This window comes from Quercus lobata, chromosome 7 (genome assembly GCF_001633185.2).
Source record: "Quercus lobata isolate SW786 chromosome 7, ValleyOak3.0 Primary Assembly, whole genome shotgun sequence".
NCBI lineage: Eukaryota > Viridiplantae > Streptophyta > Magnoliopsida > Fagales > Fagaceae > Quercus > Quercus lobata.
The window spans coordinates 27,507,225-27,525,281 of NC_044910.1; the positions used below are offsets into that span (position 1 = coordinate 27,507,225).

Sequence of the window (18,057 nt, forward strand, 5' to 3'; positions counted from 1 at the left end):
AACCTGCACATCATCAATAAATTTGGTGGAAACCAAAAGTGAAAAAGGATTTAGATTTGGAAGTCACAGCTAGACTCACATCATCAATAAATTTGGTGGAAACCAAAAGTGAAAAAGGATTTGGATTTGGAAGTCACAGCTAGACTTGTACTATTTCAATTTTGCTGAACAAGATTTCTACTCGCAGTCTCCACTCTCCAGGCTCTTGTACGCTAAAATACGATAGTGAAAACTAGTAAATTAATGAGGAAGATTTGCCTCCTGGCTCCTGCAGTGCCTCTTGGCTCTTCAAGCCACAACCACCAAATCCACTACCCAAAATCAATCACCACCACTACCATAGCCACCAAACCCATGACTCAAAATCAACCACCTCCACCACAGCCTTGGCCCACATCTATATCAAACATAAACCCATATGAACATACACCTAAGAAAACCCAGATTAGAACACCTAAATTTCACCAACCACTGCCAACAAAAACAAAAAAAACACCCACAGGAAACTCACAAACCCACAAAACCTAGCAACCCAAAACACCAATGCTCCACGCTGTTGCTGCTGATCTCTACACAAATTTTTTGAGAGAGTTTAAGTCAGGAGAAGAAGAGAGAGCAAATAGAGAAAAAAGAAGGGAGAGAGAAATGCAGAAGAGAGAAAGAACTATTTTTTGCGGAAATACCTTTCTGGTCCCTACATTTTGACCTTATTCCCATTTTAGTCCATACTTTTTAATTTTACCACATTTAGTCCCTAAAATTAAAAAGTGATATCGCTTTGATCCCTACATTTTTTAATTCCGTTCTCTCTCTTTTATCCCTTGTTGTTCACTAACCATTTTTGTCTGCTGTGAACACCTCCTCAAAGCTACCCACTACCTTGCTGGTTGTTTGGCCTCTACTACACTTGGGCATGCCTAATGTTTTCTCTCTCTTCCACTACCCATCTCACGACAAATTCTTATCCATTTGATTCTGCCGTGAGTCTTTCTCTCTCTTTCCAACGAGTAAAGCTTTGGGTTTCTCTCTACCTATCTTTCTGACATGCATCAAGTGTTCCCAACCATCTACTACCTGTTTTGAGTAAAGATGCCTTCACAGCTAAACACCTCCCAAAAGAGGCCTTGATTGGATACTGGAAATATGCCCTTTTCGCCCCTCCACCAAACCACACCCTCTATAAGTCTCTTGATAGTGGGCCGACCTCTTTTGCATTGGTTGAGTACAGGTTGGTGGTGCTACAACCATAGCGTGGTTGTCTTATTACTTCATGCTTTTGTTTTCTTCCTCTCCCATGCTGTTTCTACCGCTGCTACTTAACTTTATCTCGTTCTACTCCTCTATTAAGTCAGAATCTCTTTCACCCATACTTGTCCCTTATAAAGAACGGTATGGACTTATTAGGCTTGCCACATTTTGCATCTCTTAGGCTGATTTTGCTGCAACTGAGGGTGGCCTGTTGGGCCTTTTTTTTTTGTTTTTTTTTTTGAAGGGGACCATCCTTCAGTGGTAGGCCCTTCTATATGGCCAATGGGCGTGTTCCACTCCCCATTCTTCATGGGTATCTCCTCTTTTGGGCTTTTATAGCCCATTTGCTTGTTGTTGGGCTTTTTTTACTGTTAGGCTTCTCTTATCAAAAATGGGCATCAACAAAAATTATTTGAAAATAGGTTTAATCTCAGCCTTTTTTTTTTTAATTAAAAAATGTTTGATTTTATTTAATAATTTTTAAATAAGGGCCTTCATACCTGCTAGACCTCTTTTAGATCAATCTTTTTTAAAAAAAAAAAAAATAGAAAAAGCGTAGGGATTTAAAAAAAGAAAAGAAAAGGAAAATGCAGGTTTTCACACCTGAAGCCTTACTCTTGATTATAACAAGAAGCTTTGGTCTCAATTTTAAAAAAAATGTTAATATTAATCCTAGAAATGAGTCTCTGCACCTAAGAAGTCTTAATCATATTTTAGAAAAATCTGGGTGGATGTCTTTTTTTTTTGGGTGGAAAAATGTAGGTCATCATAGTCCCAATTTTAACGAACGTTAAAATTTTAGATTAATCCTAGAAATAGTTATATGCACGAGCCCTGGTCCTATTTTTAGTAGAATCTAGTGGGTTGTGTTTTAATTAATTAATTAATTATTTTAAATAAAACAAGTGGATATGAATTTTGAATGTTGTAGACACACTATGAGATGCTAGTTAGTCGAGCTACAACAATTTTGGCATCTTGGTTTTCACTTAACAAATCTTAAAGTTTCTAACTTAATTCTATAAATAAGTTTTTGCACAAGGGGAGCTTTGTCCCTATATTTTGAACAATCTGATTTGTTATCTTGAATGATTCTTTTATGTTAGATTTTTATTTTGTATGCATACATGCTTACTAATTGTTGGTATTCCATACTTGGTATTTTGTAGGATGTCTACTCACAGAGGTGGAGGTGGTCGCAAGGGTCGGCGTCGTCCAACTCTAGAGGAGTTGGGCAAGGCGCCCTATATTGAGGTTATTCCTCCTATTGATGAGGATGATAAGGTTATGAGTTTTGAGGAGTACACTCATTGGGTTGGTGAGGAGATTGGTGTTAAGAGTCTGGAGGTGGTGTTGTTCTTGAGTGGCGCACTCATATCGACGCCAAAGCTACTAGAACCTTAAGAGGAAGAAGAGTTTCTCGAAGAGGATCTTCTTCCGGTGTATCTAGCGAGGGTAGCAAAATTAGGGTACCATTATCTGCCAATTTGTCCCACAACTTCGTGGTTACCAAGCGGCCTTCAAGTTCTTGACACTCCTCTTTTGAGGAACTTGGCCACATAACCATCGATTCATGTTCGATTAGCATTTCTATTCATGTTGCATCATTTCTTACATTCCCTTGCTTTTGTTATGGTTGTAGATAATAATGGTCTTTCATTATGTAGGATCAACCAAGAACCACTTTTGGGTGGGGTAGGTGGATCGAATTTTGCGTAAGATGAATGGTGCATTGCCTAAGTATCATGCTTTCTTGGTCAACCTTTGTTTTGGTCATTTCTTGAGTATCCCTTTTATTGCTCTTAGACATAGCCTGGTTGGAGCATGGTACGAGAGGTTCTTTTAGAGATAGGCGCATTTTCCATCTATGCACTTGTGAGGTGGCCCCCATGCCTCCCGATTGGAGTGTTATCCTTGGCATCCCGTTGGGGGTCATCCAATTCCTACTGACCCTATTACTGTAGAAGAGGCGATGATTCTCTTGGGTATCTCAGAGAGACCATATTATTTTTTTGGGGTGATTAAGATACGCATAAAAGTTGCCACACTGAAAGGGAGTTTAAAGTTGGATAAACCGTCAAGTGAGGCTATTTGTCGACAATTTTTATTTTACTTTCTTGGGGCTTGTTTCCTTAGGGATAACAAGACTTTCATCCCTTTACATTTGGTCTCATTGGTCAGGGACATGTCTATTCTTAAGGATATTGATTAGGGGAGTTTGACTTTTTCCTACTACAACTGGGGATTACGTTGATATGCTAGCTAGAGTACGAGTAACTTTACAAGGTTTTGGCAATTCAAAGTCTACTGGGTGTTTGTGCATTTTCCCACTATGAGGTCAGATAGGAGGGTAATAAAGGAGAACGATAGCCAAATATTCCCCCGATCTCGGTGTTGGGACATTGAATGTATTGAAAAGGTCATGATACGCACTTCGTCGAAGTATTGCACAAAAATTGATTACCTTCGAGATGAGGATATTGAGTTTCTACCATATGATGAGGAGTTGATGGGTATGAGTATCGTGGAGAGGGCTATTACTTTTACACGGTTGCGGGTTTGGCTTTGCGATTCCAACTCATGGGAGCTTTTTTTTAAGAGACAGGACTCTTCGATAGCTTGGTGAGAGAGTAGTAGTTCCTCACGACCCTCCGATTGAATTGTCTTTAGAGGCGGTCGAGCCTAGTGGCCCATATGTAGGAGGGGTGGATGCTACTCGATTTATTCATCCTGATCAGGATTATAATGAGAGGTTTCGTCAAAACTTGGTGGGTCCTTTAGTTGGTGAGAACCTGGTTACAAGCAAGAGAGTGCTTGGTGGTATTACCCTTGATCATTTTCAGTTTGGGCGAGGCTTTCGACTGAGTTAGCTCAAGTTTAGGCAAATTTGAGGGATGCTCAAGCGGAGTTGGCTTGGGCTGAGGCTCAGTTATTGGAGACTGATGCTTATTGTTAGACTGAGCTTAAGTATAGGATAGCTCGTCTTTGAGATGAGTTTGAATTAGAGCGTCGTGAGAGAGAACGAGCCTAGGAGTTATGTTTTAATGTTGACAGCTCATATTTAGACACTCGAAGTTAAGTTGTTGTGGGAGCTTATCATGGTGTCCATCTTAGTTGTGTTGCCATCCTGGTTAAACTGACCATTCCTCCGGATCAACCTTTTTCTTTAGATGCCTAGATGATCTTAATAGGGACTACTTATTATCAGCACCATCCTCCACACACTCAAGCTTTAGTTGCACTATCAACCCTTCCCCGAGCTCTAAGATACTGTAAAATTGAGAAAGCTTTCTGAATATAAGATTTTATTGCTGAGAAAATGAATTAGAAAGCATCAGAATTAATTAAACTAAGTTGGAGCCAAAACAAGCTAACTAGCTAATTACAATTACTTGAGCATTGAGTTAGAGCCAAAACAAGCTAACTAACTAATTTCTAAACTCACCAATAAGCGACTGACATCTGTACAAGCAGTAACAAACTAACAAACTAATCACATGCTTAAACTCTCCAACCCGTGTCTTGTATCTTCTTGATTTAAATGGAACGACATCATTTCCTTTAATTTTTTCTTCTTGTCATTTATCAAAACGCTGTCGTTCTTCTTCTTCTTTACTGACTTCACTTTTCTTTTGTTAAACGACACAGTCCCTTGCTCTTAGTTATCTTGAATCTTCACACTCCCCCCTCAAGTCCTGAACTAATTGTTCTGAGACTTGAACTGATGTGGAAGTAGAGCTAAAAGGAACATTTAAACTTGGTGCAAAGATATCTACTAAACGTAGGCTATTTACCAATCTGGAAAAGGCAGGTAAACCCAAGGCTTTAGTGAATATATCTACTACTTGTAAATTGATTGAAACGTGGAATGTCTTGATCACACTTTCCACAATTTTGTCTTGCACTCGATGGCAATCCACCTCTATATGCTTTGTCCTTTCGTGGAATATTGGATTAGCTGCAATATGTAATGCAGCCTGATTATCACAGAAAAGTAATGCACTTTGAGGATGATGAACTTTCAAATCCGTGAGCAATTGAAGAACCCACACAACCTCACAAGTGGTTGTTGCCTTTGCCCTGCACTTTGCCTCTGCCGATGACCTTGACACAATGCTTTGTTTCTTGGACCTCCAAGAGAATTAGGAAATCACTCAAATACAAACTATAGCTTGTTAAAGATCTTCTAGTATTTGGGCATCCTGCCTAATCAGCATACATGCAATTCTGAATTCTTTGAAAAGAAAATTCACTACCAGGTGAGCCTTTGATATATTTCAAGACTCTACAAGTTGCCAGCATATGTGGTTCCCTTGATTCAGCTAAGAATTGACTCAATCTATGCACTGTATAGGTAATATCTGGCCTAGTCAGTGTTAGTTAAAACAATCTTCCAATAAGCCTTCTATATTCATTGGGATCAGGTATCAGCTTGCCTTCACTCTTGGAGAAATGCAAATTCTGTTCCATAGGTGTCTTCATTGGCCTACAACCCACCTGTGTCTTTCAGAATTTCAAGGGCATACTTCCTCTGATTCAAGGTAATGCCATTCTCATTTCTTGCCACTTCAAGGCCTAGAAAGTACCTTAAAGAACCCAGATCTTTCAAACCAAATTTCTTGTCTAAAACTTTTTTCAATTCAGCAATGCAACTGTGGTCATTGCCTATAAGTAAAATATCATCAACATAGATCAATGAAATGGTAAAAGAGGACCCTCTTGTATAAGTGAAAAAAGAGTAATCAGCCTTGGATTGTACAAATCCAAAATTCAAGACTGTGTATGAGAATTTAGCAAACCACTGCCTAGAAGCTTGTTTCAGACCATATAGACTCTTATTGAAACACAACCATTCCTTGAAACACCATTACAGCCACTGCTACCGCTTGAAACAGTCTCCCCCTTACTGTGAAAACTAGGTGGAAGGGACATGTACACCTCTTCATCCAAGTCACCATGGAGGAAGACATTATTCACATCCATTTGATGAAGTTTCCACCCTTTCACAACAGCCAAGGATAAAATAATCCTTACTGAAATAGATTTTTCCATAGTACTGAAAGTGTCTATGTAATCAAGACCCTCCCTTTAATTATACCCATTTGCAACTAATCTTGCTTTACATCTCTCAATAGAACCATCAAAGTGATATTTGATCCTATAAACCCATTTACACCCTATGGGGATCTTTCCTAGAGATAAAGAGGTAATGGACCAGGTATTATTGAGTTCAAAGGTTGCAATTTCTTTGTCCATTGCAGCTCTCCAATTTGGAGATTGACCAACTTGGTTAAAGGATGTAGGTTTTGAAGGAGTAGCTTGTACAACTAGAACAAAGTGTTTATAGGCTTTATGGAGATGAGAATAAGTAAGGTAATTTGAAATGTCATAAGGAGAACCTGAGATTGGTTTAGAGGTGACAGCTGAGCAAGAATAATCTTGCAAGTATGGGGGTGGTTTATATGGTCTACTCAACTTTCTTGTAGGTTATGGTGGTGGAGAAGGAGGCCTAGAAATAGGTAAAGGAACTGAGGCACACTCAACAGAAACATCGATACCATCAGAATCATGTAATGGTGAATTATGTGATGAAGGGACACTATTTGGGACAGGTGAAGAATCAACAGTATCTAAAGATTCAGAACTAGGAATGTATGGAAGAGTACCATCATAATTAGGAATGGAATGAGGAAAAACAAAAGTGTCCAGTTTAGACAAAGGAGAAATTGAAGCAAAAGGAAAGATGGACTCATAGAAACCAATATCGCTGGAAACAAAAATAGTATTTGTTTCCAACTCCAAAACTTTATAACCTTTGATACCAGAAGAGTAACCAAGGAAGACATACTTCTTGGCTCTAGGAGCAAACTTATTTCTATTGTGGGAAAGTGTTGAAATGAAGCACAAACACCCAAAAGTTCTAAGATGATCATAGGATGGTAATTTGTTGAAAAGAAGTTCATAAGGACTCTTGTTGTTAAGATGTGTTGATGCTTCTTTTCAACAATAGCATTTTGTTGAGGAGTATCAACATAGGTTAACTGATGAAGAATGCTCTTAGTTTTTTTTTTTTTTTTTTTTTTTTTTTTTTGAACTTAGTTCCATTATCACTCCTAATACATTTGATTTTGGAATCAAATTGTGTCTCAACCATGGCTGAAATTTTTTGAATCAAAGCAGATATTTTAGCTTTGGATTTCAATAAATAAACCCAAGTACATTTTGAAAAATCATCCACAATAGTAAGAAAGAACCTTAAGCCTTCAATGGTGGGGGTGGAGAAAGGCCCCCATAGATCACAATGAATGAGCTGAAATGGAAATTTAGAAACATGAAGAGTAAAAGCAACTGGCAATCTCTTTTGCTTAGAAAATGACATACATCACAACACTGTATTTTATTAATATGTACATTAGGTGCAACATTATTCAACAAACTCAACTTGGCATGAGAAGGATGACTTAGTCTAAAATGCCATAAGTTGGAGTTATTAAAAGACTGTGAATCAAAAGAAGTAGCTAAAACAGAATGAGGTTTGGTTAAAAGAGTGTGCTACTGCAACAAGTAGAGACCTCTTGATTCCCTACCTAGACCAATCGTGTTCCAATGAACAAGGTCCTAGGTGAAACAATAGGAACCAAGAAAAAAAGACAACAGAAGATAGTTTTAGTCAATTGAGTAACAGAAATGAGATTAAAAGTAAATGAAGGTACACATAAAACTCCATGCAAAATCAATGTTTTTGAGAGTTGTGTAGTGTCTATATGAGTAACTAAGGCTTGTTTTCCATTTAGTAAGGATATGAAAGTGTTTGGTGGAAGTAATAGTGGTTAAGAGAGACACTGAGTGTACCGTATGGTTTGTGGCACCAATATCTATAATCCACTCAAAGGTTTTATGTGCATGTCTGTCAACTATGTGGGCAGGAAAAATAGAGTGTACTAAGGAAGGAGGTGACCAAAAAGGATTACCTGAAAAATTGTTGACAAAGTTTGCTTGGTGTCCAGAAACGTCCTTGTAATTCTGAGAAGTGAGTAAAGAAAGCAACTGCTCACATTGAGTTTGTGAGATGGGGCATTGAGGTGCACTGTACTGTGGCTGTGGCATAGAAATCTGTGATTGAGTTTGTGGATGTTGTGAACCATGAAATTGTGGGGAGTATTGCATCATCTCAATAGAATTAGCAAGATTAGGGGATGGTTAAGAAACAAAGTTTCCAAAATTCCCAAAGCAGGCATTGGTAGGAGGGCAATTTCCAAAAGATCCATTGCTGGAAACTTGATTTCCTGAGAGCTTTCCTTTTGGCTTATAACTAGGTGGGTAGCCATGAAGTTTATAGCATTTATCAGCTATATGGCCCATAAAACCACAGTATGTGCAAATAGGTCTCTCCTTCTTTGTATTCCCCCCTTTTCCTCCTTGATAAACATGATTTCCCCCTTGATAATTTTGATTTCCACTACCTTGATAGCTTTGATGGCCCTGATTTCCCTTAGAATTGGGATGAGTCACATACATAGCTATTGGTTCAAAAATCACCTCAATAATCTAACCTATTTTTCTACGCTTTTACTCTTGTAAAATTAAAGAATACACCTTGCTTATGTTTGGAAGAGGCTCAGTTATCAAGATTTGAGTTCTAACATGTCCATAGCTATCATTTAGCCCCATGAGAAAATGAAAAACTTGATCTTTAAGTTGTGCATCTGATTGAGATTGTTGAGAACCACAAATACAAGTGCAAGTGCAGACAGAAAAAGATCGATAATTGACAAGCTCATCCCATAGAATCTTGAATCTTGTAAAGTAAGAACTCACTGAAAGTTGCCCTTGTGAAAGCCTAGAAATCCCCTTCTGCACCTCAAAGAATCTTGGAGCATTTCCATGTGAGAATCTGTCTCGTATGTCAATCTAAAGATCCCTTGTAGTGTTGATGTACATCACACTTGCTGCGATGTCTTTGCTTAAGGAATTGGTTAACCATGAGAGAATGGTTGTATTTGCCCTATTCCAAGCATCTAACAAAACCAAACTTGTTTCTACCACTCAGGGATAGAAACAAGTAAGGGCTTTTGGGATTAGTATCATCCATTAATGGAGAACTAGAAGCAGGTTGTGTAGTTTGAGCAGTAATTTCAGAACTGGAAGAAACATTGGAAGCCATTGATGAGCTTTAGAGCTCTGATACCATGTAAAATTGAGAGAGCTTTCTGAATCTGAGATTTTATTACTGAGAAAATGAATTAGAAAGCATCAGAAATAATTACACTAAGCTTTGCTATATATATACAATTACCAGAGCATTAAGTTGGAGCCAAAACAAGCTAACTAGGTAATTTCTAAACACACCAATAAGTGACTGACATCTGTACAAGCAGTAACAAACTAACAAACTAATCATGAGCTTAAACTCTCCAACACGTGTCTTGTATCTTCTTGCTTTCAATGGAATGACATCGTTTCCTTTAATTTATTCTTCTTGTCATTTATCAAAATGCTGTCGTTGTTCTTCTTCTTTTCTAACTTCACTCTTCTTTTGTTAAACAACACAATCCCTTGCTCTTGGTTATCTTGAATCTTCATAGAAACCTCATCCTTAAGCGGATGAAAAAGAGGCTGCTACCTTGCTTATCAATGATAAACATTAGTTCCTTGAGCCACGAATTCTTAAGATATATAATTTTATTATAGGCGAAAAACACATTTTGGTCCCTACATTTTCAGTCGATTTCCGTTTTAGTCCCTAAGTTTTTTTTTACCGTTTTTAGTCCCTCTCCTGAAAAACGGTTCCATTTTGGTCCCTACCGTTACATCATAAACGGATATTGCTGATGTGACAAACGGCATGCACTGTTGGCCTGACGTGACCATTAAAATAATAATAAAAAATGCCACATCAGCATTTAAATTAAAAAAATTAATTTATTAATTTTAGCTAAATAAAAAAAATTAAAAACTAAAAATCATATGAATTGAGATCTAAGTGTGTCTTGAACAAGAACACCAAAAACACAAACTCAAATCCAAGAACACAACCCCAGAAATTTAAAAAACAAAAAAAAAAAAAAAAAAAAACCATCAAAGCATTAGTTCAAACCCAGAATGAAAAATCTTCCGTATCATCCTCACAAGACCTTGCGATGTCCTCGTCCGACTCGCGAACGATTTAGTCCGAGCACTTGCGAACTTGCTTCTGACCCTTTTTCACGTCTTCTGTCGAGCGCTTTGTATTCTTTTTTGGGAGATCTAATCGCTTTGTATCATCGTTGAACAAAAGCAATAAACGATTTAGTCCGGATCCGAGGCGTTTAAGAAGGGCTTTGTTTTCCACTTTCTTAAATGTGTCAGGTAACGCCGCAATGACCTCTGCACATATTTCCTCAACTACGATCTTCATTGCTACTGCCATAACTCTTAAAAACTTTGCTTCGATCGACAAACAAACCCAAATCTTCAAAAGATTGTAAATCCAATCTAGTATTTCGAAACCCAATTTAGAAACAAACTGACACAGACTTCCCTCTGCCCAACAAATTTTGTGTATGGATGTTTTAGATTTTCCTTCAAATGAATGAAAAAACCGCAACATAGTTTAACTTAAATTAGCTGCAAAATCTTAAAATTACGAAGCCCTCTCCTTGTTCTCATATCTCTCTAACTCTCTCTCTCTCTCTCTATCTAAATGAAAAATCTTATCTTTTTATAACTAGTTTGCGTCTCTCGCTCTCTCTCTATAAAATGGAGTCAGGCTTTTTTTTTTGTTTGTTTTTTAAATTTCTGGGTTTGTGTTCTTGAATTTGAGTTTGTGTTATTGGTGTTCTTGTTCAAGACACACTTAGATCTCAATTTATATGATTTTTAGTTTTTAATTCTGTTTTTAATTTTTTTTATTTAGCTAAAATTAATAAATTAATTTTTTTAATTTAAATGCTGATGTGGCATTTTTTATTATTATTTTAATGGCCACGTCAGGCCAACAGTGCATGCCGTTTGCCACATCAGCAATATCCGTTTATGATGTAACGGTAGGGACCAAAATGGAACCGTTTTTCAGGAGAGGGACTAAAAGCGGTAAAAAAAAAACTTAGGGACTAAAACGGGAATCGACTGAAAATGTAGGGACCAAAATGTGTTTTTCGCCTTTATTATATCCAACAGTTATTCATTCTGGTACTTTTTGGGATGTGCGTTTTTATATTCATACATGTATTTTTTGGGCATGTATTCAGGCATATATTTATATACGACTATAAACTGTTTATTCATATTTCTTGTTTTTTTTTTTTTTTTGTTGAGAAAAATCCCCTCAAGGGTAGTGATCATATTATTGCATTCTCGACAAATCAAGTTGGTACACATCAAGAATGTTTGGTAGAACAGACTCCATTCAAACCAAAAAAGGAAACCTGGCAGCCCACCTAGCAAGCTTATGTGCCACACAGTTCCCTTCTCTATTAATATGCTTAACTGAAATGTAAGAAAAGCTCTTCGTAATCAATATACAAAAGTGGACAATCACGTATGGGTGAACCATTTCTTCAAGGGTGAAATTGAGAGACAGGCCCCACGTGGGAAAATAAATATTTGATATCCGACAGGTACGTGTCCCAAAGCCGAGTGATCCATGTGACCTCCATTAATAGAGGTAATAGTGCTTGCAGAATCTCCTTCCACAATCACCCTGTCAAAACTGAGTTCCTTAGCAAAAATCAAAGCCCGGCGAGCTGCTACCACTTCCACCATCTCCACCGAAATAGGTAGTGGAATTTGTTATAAGAGAGCAACCATAACTAATCCTTGTTCTTTCCGGATTATGATGTCGATGCCAGCTAGTCCATCCTGTGAGAAAACCGCTCCGTCGAAGTTTGCTTTTACACAGGTTGCAGGGGGTGGCCTCCAACGCACAGCACGAGCTGTCCTCGGGATTGTAGCATGCGCAGGGCGCAACTGATGAAACTCCTGAAGAGCATCATAGGCTGAGGAAGGTATCTGCCCCAGTGGAATTGTCGCTTCGCCTAAACGAACTTTATTGCGCCGCATCCAAATTGCAGAGACCATCATGGCAAAAAGATCAAAGGAGGTTTTTTCAAGTGAGGCTCTGTCAATAATTTCGAGGAAGGAGACACTGTGTACCATGTCTGCCTGCAATTGATTAAAGTGAACTTTCCATGCATCATTTAGTTTCGGTCAAGACCAGAGTGAATGCATGGTATCCTCTGAGTGAAGCTTGCATTCCTGACATAAATCATCATTTAAAACTTGCCTTTTGACCAAATTAGCCCACATTGGTATAGAGTTGGTCCTAGCTCGCCACATAAGGGATTTAACCCGGTTAGGTACTCGTAGGCTCCAAATAGACTTCCACACCTTCAGATTTCCCCCCTCACTTAAGCTGCATTCGACCTCTGTTTCAGCTTGGTCCAACAGTAGGCGATATGCGGACCTGATCAAGAAGACCCCGTCACGAGTGTGGGGCCAAAAGTGAAGGTCCTCTCGATTGAACAAACTAAGGGGGATGGCCTTGATGACTGTTGCTTCCTCGGGTATAAAAAGCCTATCAATCTCGTCCTCCTTCCAGCACATACTCTCATGATTAATCAACATAGAAACCATCGCATCAACTTAGCCATCTGCAACAGGGGATATAACTTTGCCTTGCCGATGTCCAGGCAGCCAAGCATCACTAAAAATATGAACCTTAGAACCGTTCCCTATCCTCCATTTTAACCCTTGCCTAATGACATCTCTTCCCTTCAAAATACTTTTCCAAGCAAAAGACCCTTTATTTTCCTTGGCATCAAAAATGGTCCCATGAGGGAAAATTTTGCCTTTGAAGAACTTAAAAAATAGAGAGTCTTGATTTTGCAATAAGTGCCAAACTTGCTTGCCTAGCATAGCATCATTGAACTTTTGGAGCTCTCGAAAACCCATGCCACCAAGAGATTTAGGCCTACACATTGTACTCCATTTAACCCAACGAATGCGCCTTCTAGTACCTTGTTGACCCCACCAAAACTTCCTAACCATAGCCTCAATCTCATGGCATAGTGTAATAGGAAGCTTAAAGCAGCTCATAGAATACGTTGGGATGGCTTGCACCACCGCCTTTAAAAGAACTTCCCTCCCAGTTTGGGATAGGAGTTTCTCCTTCCATCCTTGAAGCTTCTTCCAAACCTGTTCTTTGATGAAGGCCAAACTTGCTTTTCTGTTTCTTCCCACAAAAGATGGTAAGCCTAAATACTTTTCATATTGCTTGATTTCAAGAACACCTAGTAGGTCTTTAATGGAATCTTGGATCTCACTATCTGTGTTTTTACTGAAAAATAGAGTGGCTTTGTCTCTATTCAGCTTTTGCCCTGAAGCTTCTTCATAAGTAGAGAGAAGGGCTTGGATGTGCATGCATTCCTAAATTGAAGCTCTGCAGAAAAGTAAGCTATCATCTGCAAAAAATAACTGGGTTAATCTAGGTCCATTTTTGCAAATAGATATGCCTCTAATATCACCAGAAGCAGCTGCTTTAGTAAGTAAGCCATGCAAACCCTCAGTGCAAAGAAGGAAGAGATATGGAGATAAATGATCCCCTTGTCTCAGTCCTCTACTAGGGTGAATGGTGTGTGAAGGCTCCCCATTAATTAGGATGGAGTACGAGATAGTAGTGATACATTCCATCATAAGATCAACCCATTTACTGTGAAAACCCATTTACTATGGATGGATATGCATGTTCGAATATTTTTCTTGCTTATTGTTGAATGCAGGCTTCCAATACCACTACTTTTGGATTGATCGACATGCATGTGTATCTAGCGTACCTTGCCTAGTAAATGGGCCTGTATATCCTATGCACTATTGGCTAAGCTCGGATCCAGAACAAACTCTTTATTGGGCTGACAATAAATTAGATGCCCCCGAGAGATTTCCTGATTTCATTTTAAGGTAGCTTAGCAAATTCGATTGCTTCATTCTCTGATCTTGGCTGGATTGGGGTTTTTCCGGTCACGGAAAAAACCAATGATAATGTATCTTAGGATTGGGCAACCTCTATCGGGGTTCTCTCTTGCTGATCTCCACTTCTTCTCAAGATTAGCTAGGTAACATACATTTTTATATCGTCACATCCTACAACACACTTTTGTGATCTAGTTTCCAAAGTAAAATTGGTCTTTCATCCTCCATTTTGAGTTTGAAGGAGCTATAAGTGTACAAGCCTGATAGTGTTTAGGCCCATTTTATTTTATTTGTCTGGCGTGCATATATTACTTGTACTGCGCTTGCACGCATAACGTTTGAACAACACTTACCCCTATATAAAGGCGGTCACTTGTACAGTTATACACATCAATATACAGAATTAATTCTCAATTCTAACAGTAAAAGTATTTATGAAAAAATAATTAAAAGGAACACTTTTTTTTTGGCAAGTGTTTATTTATTTTGTTTAACTAATAATATACCTTTATACTCCTATCGTAAAACTTTAAATGTTACCGAATTTTCATTTCTCGTACTCATCGGACAATCCTTTTGTCTTTCCAATCCATTGATTTTAATTTCCAATTCCTTTATGAACTTTTGAACATAACTTGATTGAGACAGCAGGTTGATTGCAATCTCACCATTAGTTCTGGGTTCTGTTTACTAGTCAGATTAAATTGACAATGATGAGAAGATAACGTTGCCCGTTATACCATCTGTCAAGCAGAAACCATCAACAAAACCAGGCTAAACCAAAGATATTTTTATTGTCTAAAAACCAAGCCATCTCAAAAGAAATTTTTGTGACTCAAAAATGTACTTCAAAAAATGTTTCTCTAAAATATTCCTTTGGACTCTTGAGAACAAAGCAAGTTCGTTTCTTTCTTCTTCTTCTTCTTCAACAGTCAAAACTAAACAGCATTACATGAGTTATGTTGACAGAGTAAAGGATAAAATACCTACAATATTTCATTTTATCAGTTCAGACTTAAAGAGTTAAAATCAGTGCTCCCCAGATTGGACAATATGTTAATGTAACAAAAACTACATTTTGACAATTTTGATTACCAAAATAGAACAATACAACAAAACATGAAAGTACAAGTACAAAAGACACTGATTTACAACACAGAATCCAACAGAATACCTCGAACACCTACTTCTTACCATCTTTGATGGCTGCTTTATCTACAACTACTTGGACTTTCTTGTACTCACAATCCATGGGCTGCTTGGCAAATTCCTCTGGCACTACCGGACGCTTACTACCAAAGATTGTCCACAAATACAACACCGTAAACGCCGTCAATGCCCCACAGCTAGCACCAAAAATCATTGCAGCCAACACTTTCGACAGACAATCACTCCTCTTTTCAACTATTGAAGCTTTGGTGTTCTTAGCAATGGCCTTAGGATCCAATGGCTCCGAATGCATCCAATTCGGAACATTTCTAAATTTAAAACTCCATGAGTACACAGAACATGTCTTAGTAGAATTCCCAGTTGACGAGCTAAAGCCCACAAACACTTCCTTATACTCCAACACTTTGGACAAATCAATTAGGTAGGAGAGCAAGGGACTAGAGGGCCTCAAACTACCATTTTGACTCAACCTAATCTCTAATCTCCTTGAACCCGCTTCATAATCTATCCAAGCATGGATTTTTTCACTAACACGAGACAAATTATAAGCTGACACATTACTCAATTTTGCTGATACAACGCCACTCACACCAATTCCTACATGAGTCTTAACCAAACCATTATTACCATCACTTAAGGTATTAAATTTGACAGCAACAACCTTAAATTTACTCTTTCCAGATCCTAAAAAGCCTCCAAATGAACTATCATTAAACTCACTAACATTAAAACCACTTGGAACCATAAAGAAATCTAAACCATCGCCATTGCCAGCAGACATGGAGAACGAGAAGTAAGTCGAAAAGGAAACCATATTTCTAGAATTACCTTCTTCAAGCTTAATGGGTTTCTTGTACATGACTTGCCCAGCACTTGAACTCACCGGACTGGTAAGTTGAACCGCATCCCCACCATCAACAACCTTTGCATCCCCATAAAGAGCGATATTGGACTCAAATTTTGGATCTTTCTCAAACTGTGTGAATGAAAAAGAAGGATTTGGGTCTGCAGCTAATGACTTGAAGAAGAAAATGAAGAAAGTAAAGGTGATAAAGTGGCTGGAAATGGATGGAGCGGCCATGGTGAAGTGGGTTTTTGATGAATTTTGGTTTTGAGAAGAGTTTGTGGGTTAATAGGGCTTGTGGGGTGAACCCATCTTGCATCTAAAGTTTTGAATTTTTCTAGGGTTGGAATGAGTGTGGAAAGCAGAGGAAGAAAGTAAAGAATATAGGGGAGGTTGGGTTGGAGGTTGTGAAAATTAAATACGTTTACTCGTTTCTGCAACTCTCTGACTCACTTTCTCTGAGTGGTTGCTGACTGAGGGAATATAATAAAGTGATTTTTTCAATGGTGCACTCATGCTTTGTAAAATTTGTAATTGTAGTCCGTGAACTTTGTGTATTCACATTTTTTCATCCTTCATTTTTGTAGGCAGTGACATCGACCATTGGTGATCGGTGTACCATGAATGATGTTTTGAGATTTTGAACTTTTTGCCGATGGATCTTAATGATTATGACCACCAGAGGTCCAGAGCTTTCCAAGAAAGGTCCTTTTTCAACATGATTTTAATTGTTTTTATGGGTTGATCAATGATTTCAATGGCTGAAAGACAGTGTTAGTAACATTTTTTATACACATTCAATGCAGATATAATGGAGTATATATATAAAAAAATCTTCCTTTTAACTTTTTATTTTTAAAAAAAATATTTAGTAATATGTTTAATCCGAATAGGATTTTAAACTTTTGTTAATATAGTTTAATGTAAATTATAATTTTAAGTTAAATTGCATATTTGATTATTAACTTAATTTTTATTTAATAATCACCCTTAACTTTAATATGTTTTAAAAATGTCTTTACCATCATTTAGTATGGAAAATATTGACATGGTAAATGGAATATTCATAAAATTGAGGTCGCTTTAATGAAGAGTTATAAATGAATTAAACTGTTCATTAACATTTCAAGCTTGACTCAGGAAAAAACTTATTTATGTTCATTTATTTAGAAAACAAGTCAAGTTCAAGCCTTAAGTTTAGGCTCGATTATTAAACGAGTTAAGCTCAAGCATAATAATGTGCTTATGAACAAGCTCATGAACATGAGAGTTCGATTTAACTATATATAATATTATATTTTTATATGTATACATGTCTAAAAATATATTTATATAGATTTAAAATTAGATTATATAAATTTGTCAATATATTTATATGATATTAAATTATGATTTGTAACTTATTGATGATATAAATAATCTATTCATAGTAAAAATTTATAAAATTGTGAAGATGGTAAAAACTTTTGGTCATAGTTTCATAATATATAGAAAAAAAAAAAAAAAAGTTAAACAAGTAGCTCGTGAACAAACTTGAGCTTACTAGACAAAAAAAAGAGCCAAGCTTGAATATAAAATCTTGTTTAGTAATGAGCTCAAGCTCAGCTCATGTTTGAAAAAAAATTAAATGAACAAGTTTGAACTTTTAATACTCGGCTTAGCTAAACTCATTTACTGTCCTACTTTGATGGCGTTGATTGTTTGATATGGCATGAATTTTATTTATCATGTCAGCATTTTTCATCTATCAAAAAACGATGGAGTTCAAGCAATAACTCATTGATAATAGTATTCTTTGTGGTACCTCATGTTTGTGGTTTGTCCCACCTCTTCTTTTCCTATTATAC

General features: G+C 37.3%; 2 protein-coding genes and 1 long non-coding RNA gene across 3 annotated transcripts; all 3 read right to left on the reverse strand.

The window, feature by feature from the left end:
* Positions 1-7,309: 7,309 nt before the first annotated feature.
* Positions 7,310-9,964, reverse strand: LOC115954084. The gene is made up of 2 exons (XR_004083824.1): positions 8,220-9,964; positions 7,310-7,866 (listed from the first exon to the last, which is right to left on the reverse strand). It is a non-coding gene; the product is annotated as an uncharacterized LOC115954084 (long non-coding RNA).
* A 2,906-nt stretch (positions 9,965-12,870) lies between these two features.
* LOC115951829 (uncharacterized mitochondrial protein AtMg00310-like) lies at positions 12,871-13,647 on the reverse strand. Its single transcript, XM_031068969.1, has one exon. It carries the CDS (start codon positions 13,645-13,647, stop codon positions 12,871-12,873), a length of 777 nt encoding a protein of 258 aa, XP_030924829.1.
* A 1,599-nt stretch (positions 13,648-15,246) lies between these two features.
* Positions 15,247-16,675, reverse strand: LOC115954174 (agglutinin-2-like). Its single transcript, XM_031072077.1, has one exon. The coding sequence runs from the start codon at positions 16,445-16,447 to the stop codon at positions 15,380-15,382; it is 1,068 nt and encodes a 355-aa protein (XP_030927937.1). The 5' UTR covers positions 16,448-16,675; the 3' UTR covers positions 15,247-15,379.
* Between the last annotated feature and the right edge of the window lie 1,382 nt (positions 16,676-18,057).

What these genes read in the sequence shown, in the direction of transcription:
- LOC115951829 (XM_031068969.1), bottom strand. Translation starts at nt 13,647, where the DNA reads ATGCACATCCAAGCCCTTCTCTCTACTTATGAAGAAGCTTCAGGGCAA.
- LOC115954174 (XM_031072077.1), bottom strand. Translation starts at nt 16,447, where the DNA reads ATGGCCGCTCCATCCATTTCCAGCCACTTTATCACCTTTACTTTCTTC.